The sequence below is a fragment of the Neolamprologus brichardi genome, chromosome 11, assembly GCF_056152115.1.
Source record: "Neolamprologus brichardi isolate AB-2024 chromosome 11, ASM5615211v1, whole genome shotgun sequence".
Taxonomy (NCBI): domain Eukaryota; kingdom Metazoa; phylum Chordata; class Actinopteri; order Cichliformes; family Cichlidae; genus Neolamprologus; species Neolamprologus brichardi.
The window spans coordinates 29690712-29708902 of NC_142114.1; the positions used below are offsets into that span (position 1 = coordinate 29690712).

Here is an 18191-nt window from a genome sequence, read left to right on the forward strand (position 1 = left end):
CGCTCCATCAGACCTGTTGCCACTGATTTTCCGGTTTTTGTGTAATTTGACATTTCAAGCTTTTCTCGCAGTTTCTCTTTCTTAAAAAAGCTTCTTGACAGTCACCTTTCTGCTGAGGCTTCAGTGTGTCTTCTTCGCATCTCTGGTGGGAAAGACTGAAATGGGAGGAGAGAAATCCAGGACGTGCAATTTAGGAAATGGGACGGGAGTTTCTTTTTTCCAGTGTCGGTGTTAAGCTCAGCCCCCAGGGGTCCAGGCCCACCCAGTAAAGTCACCGTGCCACATTGGCTGAAATCTACAGATACACTCTGACTATAAGTTATTTATATTTTGGACCTATATCACTGATACTGCAGTGCAAGATCAATTTAATTATCCAGTTAACTGTACTTTAGTGCCTCTGCAGGAATCTTGGTAACCAGGACGACTGAGGGCAACACAGCACTGAGCACATTACCACACGCAGGTCCAGACTTTGGGAAGCACCCCTCGTGTCTCAGGAGCCAAAAAGAGGTCATCTATCAGCTTGTGCCGCCTTTTTTTTTTTTTTACAGAATGACTCAATAATACGTTGAAGATATCGCGTACTCAGTCAGTTATCCCAGTGTGTGTGTGGTGAGTTCACAGACCCAATTCCACACCTAAAGAAAACCTCTCTCCTTTTTGTTTATTAAACACATGCAACATGAAGTGCGAGTGAAAACATAACATAACTAAAAAGCAAAGTTGTGTATTTTTTTAATCCAGAAATGATCAGACAAACAAGTGTAGTAGTTTGCAGGGTAACGAGCCTGCAAATAGAATCACATTAGAGTATCAAACAGGATCATATGACAAAAAGTAAGCACAAAGAATAATTTCCATAGAAGGCATTAATGATCAGAATCAAACGACAGATTATACTGCAGTTATTACCTGGCACCAACACTATAAGCAACCACACCACAGATTACATTTCCCTCTTCCCAGCAGACAGAAACAGGTCACACAGATTACCCGAGGCTGCAAATAATTTAAACAAAAGTGGCAAAGTAGTAATTGCATTGAATGCATTAATGAATGTCATGTGCACACTTAGCATCGTATAAAAATAGATCTCTGGCGAATTACAGCAGATTTGTCTAACACGTAGTTGTGGTGGATCCTACACCGTGTGTATAAATGTTTTGGAAGAATGAAAAAGACCTGAGTAGCATTGGCAAACCCCCACACCAGAAAGGGACATCCATTCTGTATCAGTAAGGACAAACAGCGTCAGCAAAGATTGTTTTCTTCTTTGGTCTGGAACGTTTTCCCCCATCACATTGAAGAGATTAAAAAAAGGCTACTGCTCATGGACGTTCTTCATCATCAGCTTCACTAAAGGTCATACTGGGTCCATCCTGGAGGGGGCGCTAAGTAGATCCTCCGTCCTCTGGACATGAAACTGACCACCCCTCTGTACCCTGACCGCGGCACTCCAGACTTAAAGTCATCCATTATTCCCAGATTTTTGGCCATCAATTTGAAACTGTCCTTACTCGAGTACTGAAGGCGGAAGGGCCCGGGTCCCTGTAGCTGGCCCTGCTTCACATCTTCATATTTTACCACAGGAGCACTGTAAACTTCCTTCTCAAAGTTTTCCTTGTATGTCTCCTCCTTCAAGTAACTCAGGTCCAACTTGGTGAAAGGCACAAACTCGGTATTCAGTTTAATGTAACGCAGGTATTTGTCAAAAAACTGACCCAGACTCACACCCTGGCGACCAAAAGTTAAAGTCCGTGAGATCTCTGGGCGTATACAGGCACGGTTGCGGCGCTGCTCCGGCTGGCGCATCCAGTCGTCCCAGAAAGCCTCAGGCCACTTTGGCTCCAGCTCCTCCCACACCTCCCTGAGGAGCATCCACCCCAGGCCGGGAAAGAAGTCTGTCCGATAGAGCAGGTCGGCCTTGCCGGGATCCACATAGCCTTCCCTCCCATTGTCATTCCAGGCAGACACACACCACAGGCTGGGGTCAGATTTCAGGAAAGGCAGCAAGGCTCGGAAATACTCAAAGAAGTCTGGTGCCACCTAGAGCAAGAGATGAATAATTCAGCTCAACTTTTACATGACCATCGCAACAAGTGAAATAACGAGTTTTGAAAGAAGAAGATTAATTAAAGTTGTAAATAAAGAATGAAAATGAAGGAGAGATCACAAATCATTGGTGTTTAACATGAAAATAATCACCTCCAGGTCGTCCTCCACGATCACCACAGATGAATGACCGAGCGTCTTGAACACTTGGTTGAGCGCCCAGTGGTAATGCCGGGAGATTTTATAGTAACCCTTAAACTTCTTGTGCTCAGGCCTCACTTGGATGTCAGACAAATCCGGCTGCTTCAGATGAGTTACGTTGTTTCCATAAGACCGAATCACCTCAGCAGTCTCGGCATGTCCGCAGTCCTGACTCACTATGATTGGGTGGAGCGCTGCTGAGGGCCGGTGCTGCAGGAGTTTGTCCAAGCAGCGCTTCACGGTGACTCTGTTGCAGGCGATGACAAGGATAGGGATGACAGGCCGAGGGGCAGCGGTCACCTTTGGCTTGTTGTCTGATGGCTCCCAGAGCAACTGATGATTCTGGATTTGCAATAGGATTTTTTTCTGCATCTCAAGTTCACTTTCGAACGCATTTGCAAATCGAAGCACGTCTTCCATCACATTGCTGGGGGGCCCTTCGGGACCTTCTTTCTGATCTCGGCCCTGTGGGGGTCTCCCCCACAGCAGGAGTACCAGTATGGCATTCCATGTGATAAACAGGAACGCGCCACAAAAAATAAGACAGCTTCTCTTACGGATCATGGCCCAGAAACTGAGAGAGAGGGAGGGTGGGAAATTTCAGGAAGACAGGGTCTGAACAGAGAGACGTGTCCTTTTTAGAGACAACAGGAATGGGATATGGGAGGGGCAGCCTATGCTTTGTGTCATCACGGGCTCGCTCTGCAGATAGTGAAGTTATAAAGACACAATACAGCATTGGTGAAAGCGAAAGTCGTTAAAATCCGATGAAGAGCGAGATTCATCTTGGAGAAAAGTTGTAAAATCCTCAACATTTAATGTCCTCTTTTATCTGAAATAAGAAAAAAGGGAAAATATCAAATAAAATCAAGTCAATATCAAGGTTTCCAACTCTCACAAAACTTTCCCAAACAAATCTCCCATCAAAGGTTTAAAGCCAATGTTTTAAGATAAAAAAATTGACAGCCCTTTTTAGGTTTAACAGGAGTTTTTGACCATTTTTCAGCAAAAACACTGAACTACACATATCAGAGAATGCAAAACACTGTTTATGTGCTTTATTGTCAGAACAGGAACTGAAGACTTTATTAATCATTGAATGAACTATTCCCAACACTGAGAGGATACAGAGGAGCTAAGGTGTCTCACACAGTTAAATCACTTGCTACAGAGGATCGAGCGTCCTGCACTCATGCAGCTGCAGTACTGGTTTGTTGTATTAGTACTGTGTGTGTTTATCTTAGTTATCATGACCTCTCGGTATTCAAATTCATTCAAATGGTCTGGAATTTTAATACAGCTAAACAGAAACTGGGGCTTTTCACTATGCAGATTGCAGACATAGGCTGTATTTAGATGGACTTGGCTTCCCAGACTGAAAAGGGCCTTAAACCTAGATTTCTAATAGCCAGCAGGAGGACTTACAGTTATAAAGAAATCAATGGGACAACGACCCTCAGCTCTCTTACTCAGGAAAGAGCTTGCAGATCACTTTGTGGTCTCAAGTCTTACTGAATAAAACGTAAATTTAAAGGTATAAAGTCTGGCCGTTACTACGGTTTGAGAGCAGGGCTGCCCAGCTTTCGCTCACTGGCACAAGATCGGTCATTCACAAACTGCCTTTAGTTTCTCAGACAGTTTCATTCGTTCACATCTGGTTTCAATACCAAGGCAATGATGCGAAAATGGGAGTCTTCATTAGCAGCGTTTGGTGACGTCACAATGGCTACATCCATCTTTTATGTACAGTCATTCACATGCCATTAAGTACCCCCTGCAATTACACGCAGCGTTTGGAGCTTATCGTTTTAAAATAAGCTGCTGACGTTTGATTAGGAATTTTCCGTTTTTAAACACATTGTTATTAAGTCAATAAAAATGAATAAAAAACAACTTCGTCAGCGACACAGCCAGCACAGTTTACCTGATAATTACTAACGAATTATTAATGATCCCGCCCCGTTAATGCAAAACGGCAGTTTTAGACTATTCAATAGGGCCAGGTCAACCACGAACGCCCTGCCCCCACGCCGCTCCAACTTACATCTGAAAGTTCTGTTTCTATAACCAATAAAGTGAAGGCAGGAAATCAGACAGGAAGTTGACAGTGATGATTCACCAAAATGCCTCTGATCGATTTTCTCTTATCACCTGTGGCTGACTCGACACAGCAGACAAACTGCGGTTTATTAAAACACAAAAACAGCTGGTATCACCGACTTCACCCTCTCAGTCCCTCCCTCACGCTGCTCGTCAGGCGCCTTGTGCTCGTCACAGTAAACACAGTAGTCTGAGGAGGAGAGTTCGGAGCTGCCCTCACCTCACACTGTGCCCGCTCCTTCCTGCTCTGGCCATTTCTTCGGAAAAAGTTCCGCAGAAATGAGGCCAGTCTCCTGCTTCTTCCCCGGCGGCTGGAGCAACTTCACGCCGCCGACTTTCTCCCGTTTCTCGCTGGCTTCAGGAAAAAGAGGAGGAGAAAAGAAGTAACACGACAACTTCCTGGTTTCAGGGCAGACACGGAAGTCCCGCCCCCAGCCGTCACCTTGAGAAATTACGCAACAGTTTGACGCGAGAGCCGCTCTCAGCGGAGCTAATTAGAAACCGCGGCAGCCTTTGAAGTCTTTGTGCACACATACTGTCTGCTTCCCCTCACCGAGGCTTCCACACGGACAGCGAACAGCCAGGGAGGCCCGGGAAACTGCTTTTTCATTTAATTTAGCTAATTTATCTTTTTCTGCTTGAGCTGCACAGGAGCGCGCGTAATTTGCATGAGCCACACGGGAAGAGGGGAACGGAGAGAAGAAAACCTTTCCTTCTATTTGCTGTACTTGTAGACAAGCATATAACAAAATCACACAGGGTACGGCCTATTTACTGCTTTACTGCAGCTTATATTGTTGCATCCAAATTGCACAAAGCTTGCCCACTTACAAAAACAGGGTAGCTCCAAAGGAATAAAGAATTAATCTCATAAAGAGATTGTGAAATTTGCACTACCATCCTATAATTATGACACATACTCTCAGTGTTGAATATAACACTGAAGAAATTGGATCTATAAAACCTAGAGAAAGCTTATTTCATCTGAAATCCGGTGTCCAAGCCCTGGAAATTTACTGTTATACCCATAGCTGTTGATTATACTCATTATAGATTAATTAATAACCTGAATAGTTTTTCTGCTGAATCTAAGTCTATATAGATGAGATAGAGCCTTTTGCCTTTAAACATCTTATTTTGACTCTAAATCAGCCTAAAAACGAAATATTTTCAATTAATCCCCACAAGCAAAGATTTATCAGGATGGAGAAGTTAAAATGTCACATTAATGCTGACTAGTCAATAATTACATGAGGACATAGTGGACAATACAAAAACAGTGTATTGCCACGATATTATTCAAAATTTTTATTAATGTTTTGTTTTGGAGGTTTATGTTGGCAGACTTAATGTTGGAGAAATACAGAAAGTACACCTTGTTTCAGTTTTTAGGTTTTGTTGTGAAATCTGTTTATGTTGTCCCAGTAAGGCTACTATGGGGGCAGCCACTAGAGGTCGCTAGAATACTGGTGTGTATATGTGTTTTCCAGAAATTGATGTAGCCACGTACACTGCTGTTACAATTCAATAAAAAGCGGTTCGTGCTTGAGAACCCTGCGTCTTATTGCCTCCGAATATGACAGGTTTTAAATATAATAAAGTAATAAATAATAATAATAAGTAATAAAATCATAGAATCTCAGATGAGCAATAAGCTATGACATATTACTCAGGGCCATTATTTTAAATGCAGATACAGCATGTGAAAAATGTGCTACACCCTTAATGTATCCATACTTATTATTGTGATTGCCTCTACACAAACAACATTTTTGGAGGCCTGTTAACACAATGGCAAAGGCATCCCAGCAAATTCAGCCCAGTGTCAGAGTAATGCTCAGAGAAACTCTAAAAAACCCAAGAGCTCCATCTAAGACCTCAGTTAGCATGTTAAATTTCATGACAATAGAATTAGAAAACAATTGAAAAATAATGACTTGATGGATTTTTAGAGAAAGCTTCTTCTCCATAAAGAACACATCAGTACAGCTAAGGTTTAGAAACTTTAGTCTGATCAAATCAAAAGACTTCTGGATCAGTGTCCTTTTGAACAGATGAGATGGGTACTCTGGCTTCCTCCCACCTTCCAAAGACATGCAGTTTGTAGGGAAATGCCCATAGGTGTGAATGTGAGCGTGAAGGGTTGTCTGCCTCTGTGTGTTGGCCCTGCGACAGACTGGTGACCTGTCGAGGGTGTACCCCGCCTCTGGCCCTACACTGTAAAATGTAATATTGTGTTTAATTAAAAATATTAAATAGGCCGAACTCAGTTTTTATCAATTTGTTATCAGAACTCGATTTAAATAAGTTACCAGTACTTTTTATGCAAAAATGCTGATAAACTCAATTTATTTGAGTTGTCTTAACCTAGAGAAACTAAGTAAGATGGAAGTTGTGCTTCTCGGTGCGGAAGGATGAAAGATGTGTTTTGAAATTGTTTGAAATAAAAAAGTGAAATAAGAGCCCAGACAAAATTCTTCAGGAGGTGCAGCCGTTAGGGGTGATGTGCACAGTGGCGGTCCTAGCCCATTTGGCGCCCCGGACGAACACTCCCTCTGGTGCCCCCCCCCCCCCCCCCCCCCCCCCCCCCCACACACACACACACACACACACAAAACATATTTAGGATTATACATTAACATGAAACTGTTGTCGGAACCATACTGAATTTCGCCAGAGAAACACACAGACACACACATATGAAGAGAGAGAGAGTATGCATTGATGCATTGATGCATTGATGCATTGATGCATTGTATGCAAACGGCTCCCAAACAGCCATCATAATATGTCATACAATGAGAACAGGACAAATCAACAATGACTAATTAATATTAAAATCTGTAACATAATGTATTGTTTGGAGTTTAGTCTGTTACTGTTACTATTTTTACCATTTCTTCTTGGAGCAACTGTAACGCGCATAATTTCCTCAGAGATTAATAAAGTATTCTGATTCTGATTGTTTCAGGATGACCTACCATTATCCAATCACACATCTGCTTACCTGCATCTTTTGCTCGTTTCTCTTCCTCTTTTCTCTTTTTTCTAAACTGCGGACCTGATGGCTTTGAACTTTTCTTGTCCATCTTGGTTTTAATTTTGCACTCCAGTATGAACACAAATCCCCCAACTCGAGGATCACCACAACATAACCTAACACACCTACACCTTAGTTCACAGATTCACTTTGTCTAGGGTTTATTTCTGAGATTTCACACAACCCAGGATTCAAATCATGAATCCATAATGGACTTGGATTTACAACATTATGAACGAAATGTCCTCTATTTGATTTGTCCACGGTTGTCAGAGCCTGTGTAAGCGCGGCAATGGCGGAGGAGCGCGGCTAAAAAACGTATTACTTTTTCTGGGTCACAAAATAAACTTTTAAGATATTTTCAGGTGAGAATGTAGCTGTGTAAAGTTCAAATATCTGTTCGACTTATCAAGACATCACATATTTGCAAAAATACTCCATCGTTTTCAGAGACGTCCATTTTTTTCATGCTTTGTGGCAGCTTTTGAACATCTGTGGCATCTATTAATGTCAAATCTAGACTTTATTTAACAACATAAGCAAACTCTATGTTTCAATAATTGCACAGCCATTAAGGATCAAATCAGTTTCTGAAAAATGTTCTGCTTTTTCTCCCTCTGCTTGCTTCTTACTGTCTTTGAGGCTCGGGACCAGCACTCCTGTTGTTGGACAGAAAGACATCAGTAAGTATTTTGGTTTTCCAATATATTAGCAACTGTCAGAGACATTTATATTAATCAGGCTGAACTTTAATCATACTTTAGATCAGCAAGTTTTACTTATTGTTTTATTTGTGCTTTGGTTTGGGGAAGTTGTTTCTTTACTGATCTTTTCCTGTCTTCTGTTATTAGACTTGAGATATGACAAATTGTTTTTTCATTTAGTTGAACTTGAAATGTTTGTCAGTAAGTAAACAATTCGTATTGTACAGTCAGAAATATCAAGTTATTCTTAATACTGCAGACTTGCAATGATGGCTGTTGTCCTAACAGTCATCTTAAGTAAGCTTTACTTTTTTGAGGCAACGAGTTTCCTTAATTTTTTTGAGTTCTGGGAACTAACAAGGCTGTACAGAGTACTCAAAATGAGTAAGTTGCCCTAACTTGGTCATCTTACGTAAACTTGATCCAATTTTCTTGAGTTCTGGGAACAAATGAGCTTGTACAGAGTACTCAAATAAGTTATCCCAATTTAGTCATTTTTAGCTAAGCTTTACTCAATTTTTTTGAGGCAACGAGTTTCCTCAATTTTTTTGAGTTCTGGGAACTAATTCGATTTTACAGTGTATGGCAGCTGGGATAGGCTCCACCCAGGAGAATCCATAAAAGATCCATAAAATCAAAAATTCAACTGAAGACTGTACTTAACTTTTCCTCTCTTTGCTTTTCTCTCTGTGAAACCCTGAACTTAAAGGAATATCCTGCTGATCTCATGAAGAACTGCAACTCTATCTCTATCAGCAGACTGAAAGATTTGCTAAGAGACTCACAGGCTTATAAATACTGACGTCTTTTCGTGTTTGGTGCTCATCGGTGCGTGGAAGTGTTGTGGGGAGCGGAGAGGCAAATTAGCTTTAAGGTAACTCTGGTACAACGTATCAAATGACAATATTTATGTTAATATTGCGCAGGGTCCCTTTTCAAAAAACGTCAATAAAAAAATAAAAATGTATGGATCAGTAAAGTCCCTTCTGAAGCAAGTGACCTTTGACAGAGTCTCTGGTCAGTTATTTTGAAGCAGTATCAAAATGTGCATGTCTAAGGCTACGTTCACTCTGCAGGTCTTAATGCTCAATTCTGATTTTTTGATCAAATCCAATTTTTTTGTCTGCTCGTTTACACTACAAATAAAATGCGACAGCAAACGCGCTCTAGTGTGAACGCTCTTATATAAAGACTTCGGACTTTACGTTTCCCAATTTTTGCTTTAAGTTATTTTGTTATTTACATAATAATGTAAATAACCTAATAATGATCCTTATTGCTGTTTTAGAGGAGCGGTGCTTCAAAGGATAGTTGCAGATTTCTGTCAGAATCTGCAGATTATACAGAACAAATAAAATGTTCACGTTTCTCCAACGTTGTCTTCCCAACAGTTTCACCGGATGGACAGGAAGCGTTCGCGATGTCTTCTCGGGCGCTGATAATTGGCGTCTGTCTTGTGTCAGTGACGTAAAAGACGGATTTAATGCGACATGACCATCAAACAGCAGCTTTCTGAAACATCGGATATGTATCGGATTCAGTACCACATACGAAAGTGACCCAGATCGGATTTGAAAATATCGGATTTGTGCCGTTCACACTGTCATAGCATGATCGGATATGGGTCGTATAGGGTCAAAAAAATCGGATTTGATGCGCTTTCGCCTGCAGTGTGAACGTAGCCTAACATGTGGCTGCTAAATGGTGCACAGTAGAGGTTTAAAAAAGTCAAACATATACACTACCAGTAAGAAGTTTGGACACACCCTCTCATTTAATGGTTTTCTTTCTTTTTCTTACTTTCTATATTGTAGATACTGAAAACATCAAATACATGGAATTATGTAGCAAAGAAAAATTGATAAATAATTCTAAATATGTTTTATATGTTAGATTCCTGAAAGAGCCGCCCTTTCCTTTGTTGACAGCGCTGCAAACTCTTGGCCTTTTCTCTGTGAGCTTCACGATGTAGTCACCTTTAATGGTTTTCACTCACAGGTGTATGTTTGCCAGAGTTCAAACGTTACGTTGAAACTGGTTCACATGAGCACCGCCCCAAGACCAAGAATCACTTCTGCCGCTAAGGATAAAGTCATCTGCCTCAGAAATCACAAGTTAACAGCACCTCAGATTAGAGCCCAGATAAATGCCACAGAGTTCCAGGAGTAGACGGATCTCTACATCAACTGTTAAGAGGAGACTGTGTGAATCAGGCCTTTATGGTCAAATAGCTGCTAAGAAACTACTACTAAGGAAAAACAACAAGTAGAAGAGATTAGTTTGGGCCAAGAAACACAAGGAGTGGGCATTAGACCAGTGGAAACATGTGCCTTGGTCTGTTGACTCTAAATGTAAGATCTTTGGTTTCACTCGCCGTGTCTTTGTGTGACGCAGAAAAAGTGAACGGTCTCTACATGCATGGTTCCCACCGAGAAGCATGGAGGAGGTGTGATGGTGTGGGGGTGCTTTGCTGGTGACACTGTTGGAGATTTATTCAAACACCTCCAGGCTGTGTGAGGGCTGTTTGACGAAGAAGGAGAGTGATGAAGTGCTGCACCAGATGGTCTGGCCTCCACAAACCTGAACCCAGTGGAGATGTTTGGGTGAGACTGACTGCAGAGTGAATGCAAAAGAACCAACAAGTGCTCCGCATCTCTGGGATCTCCTTCAGGACTGTTGGAGAACCATTTCAGGTGAAATGGCATTCAGCTCAACGAGAAAATCCCAAACTTGTGCAAAGCAGTAATGTGCTGTCATAGTTTTGATGCCTACAATTTAAATACTCATGAAAATAAAGAAAAAAGACATTAAACGAGAAGGTGTTTTCAAATTTTAGACTGGTAGGGTATGTTGGTATATGTTCCGCTGGCACAGTGCAGTGTATAAACACAGTGGACGTCTTTTAATTATTTCCACACATTTATATCGTTTTTACTCAGTGTGCATTGTTGTGTTTCTTGAGGCTTTATTTTCACTCCAATTTAAAGAGGAAGTTTGTGTCACGGTCTCTGTAATATGAGCTTTTGTGCAAATTATGCAGGGGGAGAGTTTTAATGCAGACACTTGATTCTGCTCGTCTGAGCGCAGCATTTTCAGTTGGCTGGAGAAACCTGCAGACGACCGACTTCTTCTGTCTGCGGGGACTGAAGAGGTCACCTGGACGAGCGACAACACGTTTCTCCCACTGGAAACACTGAGCCCTGACAAACAGAGTCGAGTATCTGCAGCACGCAAAGTCAGCATATCTATTCAGAAGACTTGGAATACATGCTTGTTTCCTGTTGCTCATACAGACAAGTGGCAAATTAACAGGAAAAAACTGAACCCTACAGAGAGGGAACTCGCTGTAGGCCCCTCAGTGGTGATCCACTTCAAATCAATACAAAGTTATGCAGAAACATCAGCTTAATGATTAAATATTTTTGTCCTGATGGGAGTGGGCTCTTCCATGATGACATATCCCCAACCACTGAAAGGTCTTAAGAGGGTGAAAATGATGCAAATCACACGCTGTAACCTTTGCCACAGTATGCGACTCAATCTAATTGATCACTAATCCATGTGGGACTTTGCCCTCGACAACTATCATCAAAACAACAGATAAGGGAATTTTTTTTTTACAGTAAATATGGTCTTGCCCAAATCAGAGATTTAGAGAGTTGCTGCCAAACAGCACTGATGGTGTTTGTGGAGGCCCAACGCTTCATTTCAAACACTTCATTCTGGTTCTTCCATTCATTTGTCACTAGTTAGTGTGCCATGAAAAACAGCTGGCTGGTTTCTATCAGCAGGTTGAAGTCCAGATGTGGTGTGTGTCCTGAAAAGTCAATAAATGATGTTGATCGCAATGCTTCTCTCTGGCGCTGAGGCCTTGGACTCAGTCAGGTCCTTCCTGTGTGATCTTTTGTGCTGAGCTGGAGTTGTTCTTGTAAGAGGTCTGTTTGTTTGCCTATAAGACAAAGCGTGATGGATTTTCATACAGTAACATTTACATGAATGATCTATTCTCGGTGAAACAGGACTCTCACCTGGAGGCTCCGGCTGCTGGAGTTTCTCATCCCGCTGGCACAGCAGATGTCCTGGTGCGTCATCGGGGCTGCTGCCTGAGCTACGCACATCTCCCAAATTCAAAAACAGAATTTTGGACACCAGACAAGTCACAGACAAGCACGTGCTCCTCAGTACAGACCAGCCGTTTAACACGAAGGACGAGATTTGTCCCACTAAACACGGAGGGGACGTCACGGACAGCTTCAGGACGCTCGCAGAGATTTCACCTTTAACCAAAGCGCTTTTGCGGATGTGTGCAGGATATTTTTCGGATTTAATCTGAATTATTTTAGAGCATTTATTATTTCCAGACAGTCCGCTCGCTAGTACGCGCGCAGGCGCAGCTGAGTGCGCGTGCCCTGGAGATTGCGAAAGTTTTGGGTAAGGTAATCCACTCACTGCCCTGGAAACTTTACCCCCCACTCTGTCCGACCTGTACGAAACAATCAGCCTTCTTCCCACCAGGACCACCACACACTCTCCGTGTGGAGAAGCCTCCGCCGCTGACGCCTGGTGTGAGCCGCTGCGCTCGCCCGGAGAGTCGCGCAGCGCCCCGCCGGCCAGTCCGAGGCCGTACGCCGAGCTGGCAGGCCGCTTGGCCGGCGGATTCCTCGTCCAGATATTCCCCCGGCACCGGAGAACAGCGGACAGGGCAGAGGCCGAGGGGGTGGAAGCCATGGTGATCGGTAGCGTCCACGTCTCTCCTCCTTAACGCCAGCCTCCGTCTAAACACTCACATAACCTTTAGAGGTTTATTTGCGTAAGGAGCGGGTCAGAGGAGGGTGGGGGGTTTCTTCTAGTCTGGTCCACGCGACTATATTTGCCTCGACTGTGACAGTGGGGGGTTTGTGTGGGTGTGTCTTTAGGCCAGAGCAGAGCAAGCAGCTACTTTACACCCCGGAGTGGAAACACTGGATGAAAATGAGACAGATTTAGCAGGTGGATGCAGAGGGACTGGGAGACAAATGCAGTTTAGGTTTTTGAAGTAAATCCAAATGGGCACAGTTGCCCCGAGTGATCGATTTCTACGATCTATTTCTTCTCCTAAAAATAAAAAAGTAGTAGTGTGACACTTGAAGGTCTGAGACGCGGTCACAGGGGGCGGGTCACACAATTCTATATGAATAAAAACTTGTGTTAATAAATAAAAAATGACTCTGAAGAAACGCACAAAACAGCAATAAACAAGTTTCACCTACTGAATATTCTTTTTTCTCTTTTCGTTTATCATTTCCATTTAATTTGGAAATAGTAAAGTTTGCACTTCAATTTCATTTCAGTTCGTTTCCAAAATTAATTCGATTCTTTTATTTAAAATGTTTAAATACTAATGTTTTTAAACTAATGTAAAGTTTTTCCAGACTAACCTTTGGTCGTTACGTTCGTTATAGTGACCTTGGTCAGGACAATTACATAATAGTTGGACAATGAATGCAAACATTTATTGAGAGCACTTCCTGAAGGGGGCGCTACAGGTTAAGCTAGAATGCCCTGAAAAAAGATTTTATAAAGATTTCTGTACTGTGTAAACTTTGTCCTGCTTTTTTAAAAAGCAATTCATACAGTTTCTGTAGTATTGTTGTATAATGTTACACAGTTTTGAGTAAGCTGAGCCCACACAGTCCTTGCTGTAAGCTTTTCAGTAACATTTAAATGATTAAAAATGTTACAGATTTAGGCCTGAGTGACATTTCTATTAGACTCAGCATATGTTGTTGTGTTTTTCCCTTTGTTTATCAGATTCAATACAGTTTATTTCTGATGAAGTGATGATTTTAAATATTTGTTAAATCCAGACAGTTTAAAGTGGTCTTTGCCATTGGAAATAGCTGGATACTGTTAAGACATGGTTTCCAGGCAAGACAGGGTACAGGTTTTTAAGCATGTGTCAGATGTTATGACCCAGAATGAACACTATTACTATTTTAACTACACCCCTCTGGGACGTTGCCCAGTGTCCCCCAATAGGAGCTCTGGGTGAGTGGACGCTCAGTGGGTTAAAGGTCAACACTGATCCTCCGGGTCAGTTATGCGTCTCCCCTTGAAACCCCTGACTAAGACGATAGCTTACAGCTTATCGCCGGGGTGGTACCCTCTAAAGTGTGACTGTTTCTGGTATATCAGTAAGGAAGCTGACTAAATATTAACTGATAATTTATGGCAAAGGGGTGGGATTAAATAAGTGTTTACTTCTTCCCACTCAACATGTAAATTAATAACTTTTTTTGTATGTAATTTGTACAGTATTTTTTTTCTCTTTATTTTCTTTTCTAAATGTACTTGTATATTGTTCACATGTTGAAATAAATTACCAATCAATCAATCAATTTGTACTTTACAGAAAGAAGTTTTGAACTTTTACTTTTAAAATCCTTCGTTGCAAATAAACATACGAGTCACAGAATGAAACCTGTCACACTGCACCGAATGCTTTTTCATCCAATGATCTGTTTTCTTAACCAGCTTAACTTAAATATACTTTGGAGTAAAAAGTATTTCTGTTTGAAATGCTGAGGAGTAGAAACACGCAGGTAACTGAAGGTAGAAATGTAGGACACCGAGGTGACGCCTTTGTTTTTAAATGATCTGTAGCGATAAGACGTTTTTTATTTGTAATGTCTTATCAGGTAGACGCGACCATCTCATCCCTTTACAGGTCAGACCACTCAGGGTGAAGGCTTCATGTATTTTGCTCTGATAGTTGTTTTGTTTTATTTGTCCTTACCATGCAGGAGAACCTGAACATTAACCCCAACGTTAAAAAAAGAAAAAGCAAAAGAGATGTCGTCCTGTGATAGAACAACCTGGCCCAGGGCGTGCAGCGGGGATAGCTCAGGCTCTCTTGTGACCCTGAACTGAACCAATTTGACTCAAGAGAAATGTCTGTGGTTTTGTACAAAAGACTCACCTGCAATTCTTAACACCGGGATTTTTAATTCCCTGCTGCCCTGTACAAACACTTCCCATCTGACATCACTCACGTCTTTACTTCTTGCTGCTGAAATTAAAAAGCCTGATCCTGAAACAGGCCATCAAAATAAAGTTTTCCATGTGCTGATATTAATTTTTTTCACTCCCTGCTTGTTGCATACATTCCTGATCCACCCAACATCAAAGTGATGGACGACACGCTGCAACAGATCCTCCCCAATCAGCCAGAAAAATGCCACAAAGGGCGTGACGCCCGTGTTTGTCAAACAGGCTTGTCATCCTAAAAATCCCGATATGCACAGCTGAGAGGAAGTTGCTCAATCCGCCCTGTTAGCAGGTGTGTTTACACGGTTAAAGGGGATCGGGTGTCTAAATGAAGCATGAGGGCTTCTGAAAAGAAATAAGCAGCAGGTGTGTATCAGTAGAGGACAATCTCAAATATGCCTTTATTTGATAGATATGTTGAGAAATACTTGCAAATATATAAATCATCTGTGGCGTCTGTATGTACAATGGGTTTGGACTAGAAACAAAATTAGTTAAGAACTATAAACTCTGGTTTGCGAGATCAGCGTTCAATCCAGAGATCTCCCCAACCTTTCATCACAGAGTGTCGTGCATTTCAACATTTACAGCTTACTTGATCTGTGCACAAGGTTCCTTGATTGTGTTCAGCCGCTCTCACGGTGAACGCAAACACCTTCAGAAAAGAATAAAAACAGGAAACACATCAGTCCCTTTTCCCTCATGTGCACCTGACAGTTCTTTTGTTTTTAAAAAATGTTGCTCTCCTGGTTTTCCTTCATTTCTCCACGTGACAAAGCTTGAAGGAGCTCAGTTTGTACTTCATTATAAACACAAGGTGTGCAAAGAGGAACAAGGGTCACTGGAAGTTTTGTGTGATTCTCTCTCCTTGTCCACTTCATCTCCCCACCATCACCCTTCACTGTCCTGTTCTTGACATGGACGCATCTCTAGTTCATGGTTTGTGTTGTGAAGTGTTGTTTGATTGAGGTGGACGTGGGGTGGGAATGTTGTTGCTCAACGACACAGTGGGTATGATCACAAAAGCCAGAATTCCCAGCAGCATGAGCGCCACAGTGATGGCGATGATGGTCGCAACCACTGCGTAGTAGCACTGATCTGAACGGAACATCCTGCGCAGGCGACCCCTCATCCTGTTCGGAGGTCTGCCTACATCCACCACAGTGGTCGGGGTGATCCCCTGCTCCATTGCACTTAGCTGGAGGTTCCTGCTTGGTGCCGCCTGAGCGTCCTGACTCTTGGTAGGCAGGCTGACGACATTAGGCCTGCTTGGGCTGTTGGGAGGAGGGTTCTTCAGCATCAGCTTACCCTGGCTGCGCTTAAAGCGGATGGACAGCGCCCGCTGCATATCTGAAGGGAGTTTGCTGATGATGTCCCGATTGTTTCCCAGACGGGGCAGGTCCCGGCCGCGAGGGAGCTCGGTCACCTCTCGGCACACGGGGCAGGACAGGGTCTTGAGCTCAGGTGAGGTGACGTTGATGCGAGCCAGGCACTCCAGACAGAAGGTGTGCCCGCACGCCAGCAGCTTTGGGGTCTTGAAGACATTATCGTAAGTGCAGAAGCACACAGCGCACTCTGTGTCCTCCACGTCATTTTCAGGGGGTTTCATCCTTCTCCGATCGCTTTCTCCGTCTCTCCGGCGCCGCCCGCGGCCATCCTCGCTCCTTCCACGATGCCTCCTTTCTCCATGGTTCCTGTCTGACTCTCTTCTCCTCCCTCTTTCCGTCCTCTCAGAGTCAGAACTCCTCGATCTCCTCACTCTTGATGGTTTCTCTTTTTTCCGGTGCTCCTCCTTGCTGTTCCTGTCATTCTGTCCGAGTTTGGGTTTGACGTTAGGGGCCTGGGGCTGCCTGGCTCCATGGCTCTCTTCAGCCCTGCCGTTTCCCTCCCCACCATCACTCATACTGGAGCGATGTCAGAGGAAAAGTGCCGTCTGGAATTTGACTCCTACCAGTTTCCCAACAGCTGCTGTGGAAAATTAAACCTCAGATGAGTTTATTGGCTCCCAAAAACAAGCAGAGTAGGAAGTGAGCCACAGGGATTTACCTGCAGTCACCACTGCTGCTTCACGGTGATGAAGCAAGAACGCCTAATCGCTGGCTGACATCTCCATTGTATTAAAATGCTGTTGTTATTCAACGTTTATGTGCTGCTTTAGTCTTGACAATTGATAAGTTGCTGTATTTGTTTAGTAGGTTTTCCTGCACAGAAATTGTGAGGAAACATGAGCCGGGAGTGCGTCAAGTGGAGGCTGGAATTCCGAGAAGCAAAACTGGGATTTCTTTGTAACACTGTAGCAAATTTTCCATTGTACCGAGTAAATTTACTTTTTAAAAAAAAGTTTTAACACCAACAAGAGGCTCAGAATTCACATTGTTCACATTTGTTAAAAAAAAAAAAAAGCAGCGCAGACACGTTGGCAAAGTTGCAAGAATTCCCACTTCAGACTTTTTATGATTTCATGACTTTCAAACGGAAGCTGGTAAGTAAAAAAGAATTGGTGCACACTGACCTGTGAGGTAGATGACTGCCGGATCAGTTCGTCAGAGTTGATCTGACATGTCGTGTCAGTGCAGTCAACACTGCTCATGACTAAACGTCAGAACTAAAAACAGTGACTGTTTCGATCTTCCTGCTTCCTTCTATTCTTATCTTTGCTCTTATATCTACTTTTCTAATTGAGGACTCAGCATTGTCTCCTCCTCCTCTGAACCCTCCCCCTTTGCCACACTGCCTCCCGCCCTCCTTTTTCTCGTCAGACCAGTTCAACCAGCTGCAGAGGCCCAGTGCTGCTGCTATTGTTTTCATTAGTTTCTCTCTGTGTGGACTTTATAGATACTTTAGTTATTTACTTAAATGAGCCCCACGTGGCCGCTCACGCTGAAAGAAGATGCATGAAAGTGACATTGCTCCCCAGAGAATCAAACTAATGTCTCCCTCGAGTCCAGACTAGTGTCACATATCAGATCAGGTACCTGTAGCATCACATGATAGAAGCACGTTTTGTCTCGCCGTTTCTGATTCTTAGTGTGATACAAGTCATGAAAGACAACAATCACCGCCAG

The 18191-nt window shown here is 42.9% G+C and overlaps 3 protein-coding genes across 4 annotated transcripts; all 3 read right to left on the reverse strand.

The window, feature by feature from the left end:
- Nucleotides 1–721: 721 nt before the first annotated feature.
- mgat1a (alpha-1,3-mannosyl-glycoprotein 2-beta-N-acetylglucosaminyltransferase a) lies at nt 722–4760 on the reverse strand. Its single transcript, XM_006801845.3, has 3 exons — nt 4577–4760; nt 2209–3088; nt 722–2049 (listed from the first exon to the last, which is right to left on the reverse strand). Exons 2-3 carry the CDS (start codon nt 2818–2820, stop codon nt 1360–1362), a joined length of 1302 nt encoding a protein of 433 aa, XP_006801908.2. The 5' UTR covers nt 2821–3088; nt 4577–4760; the 3' UTR covers nt 722–1359.
- A 6158-nt stretch (nt 4761–10918) lies between these two features.
- LOC102792897 (uncharacterized) lies at nt 10919–12986 on the reverse strand. Its single transcript, XM_006801815.3, has 2 exons — nt 12129–12986; nt 10919–12049 (listed from the first exon to the last, which is right to left on the reverse strand). Exons 1-2 carry the CDS (start codon nt 12826–12828, stop codon nt 11982–11984), a joined length of 768 nt encoding a protein of 255 aa, XP_006801878.2. The 5' UTR covers nt 12829–12986; the 3' UTR covers nt 10919–11981.
- A 2522-nt stretch (nt 12987–15508) lies between these two features.
- Nucleotides 15509–17783, reverse strand: rnf183 (ring finger protein 183). Of its 2 annotated transcripts, none has more exons than XM_006801846.3 (2): nt 17639–17783; nt 15509–17091 (listed from the first exon to the last, which is right to left on the reverse strand). In XM_006801846.3, exon 2 carries the CDS (start codon nt 17027–17029, stop codon nt 16061–16063), a length of 969 nt encoding a protein of 322 aa, XP_006801909.2. In that variant the 5' UTR covers nt 17030–17091; nt 17639–17783; the 3' UTR covers nt 15509–16060. The 2 variants fall into 2 exon arrangements, with proteins under 2 accessions (XP_006801909.2, XP_035768424.2); XM_035912531.2 differs by having other exon boundaries at nt 15509–17094.
- Nucleotides 17784–18191: the final 408 nt, after the last annotated feature.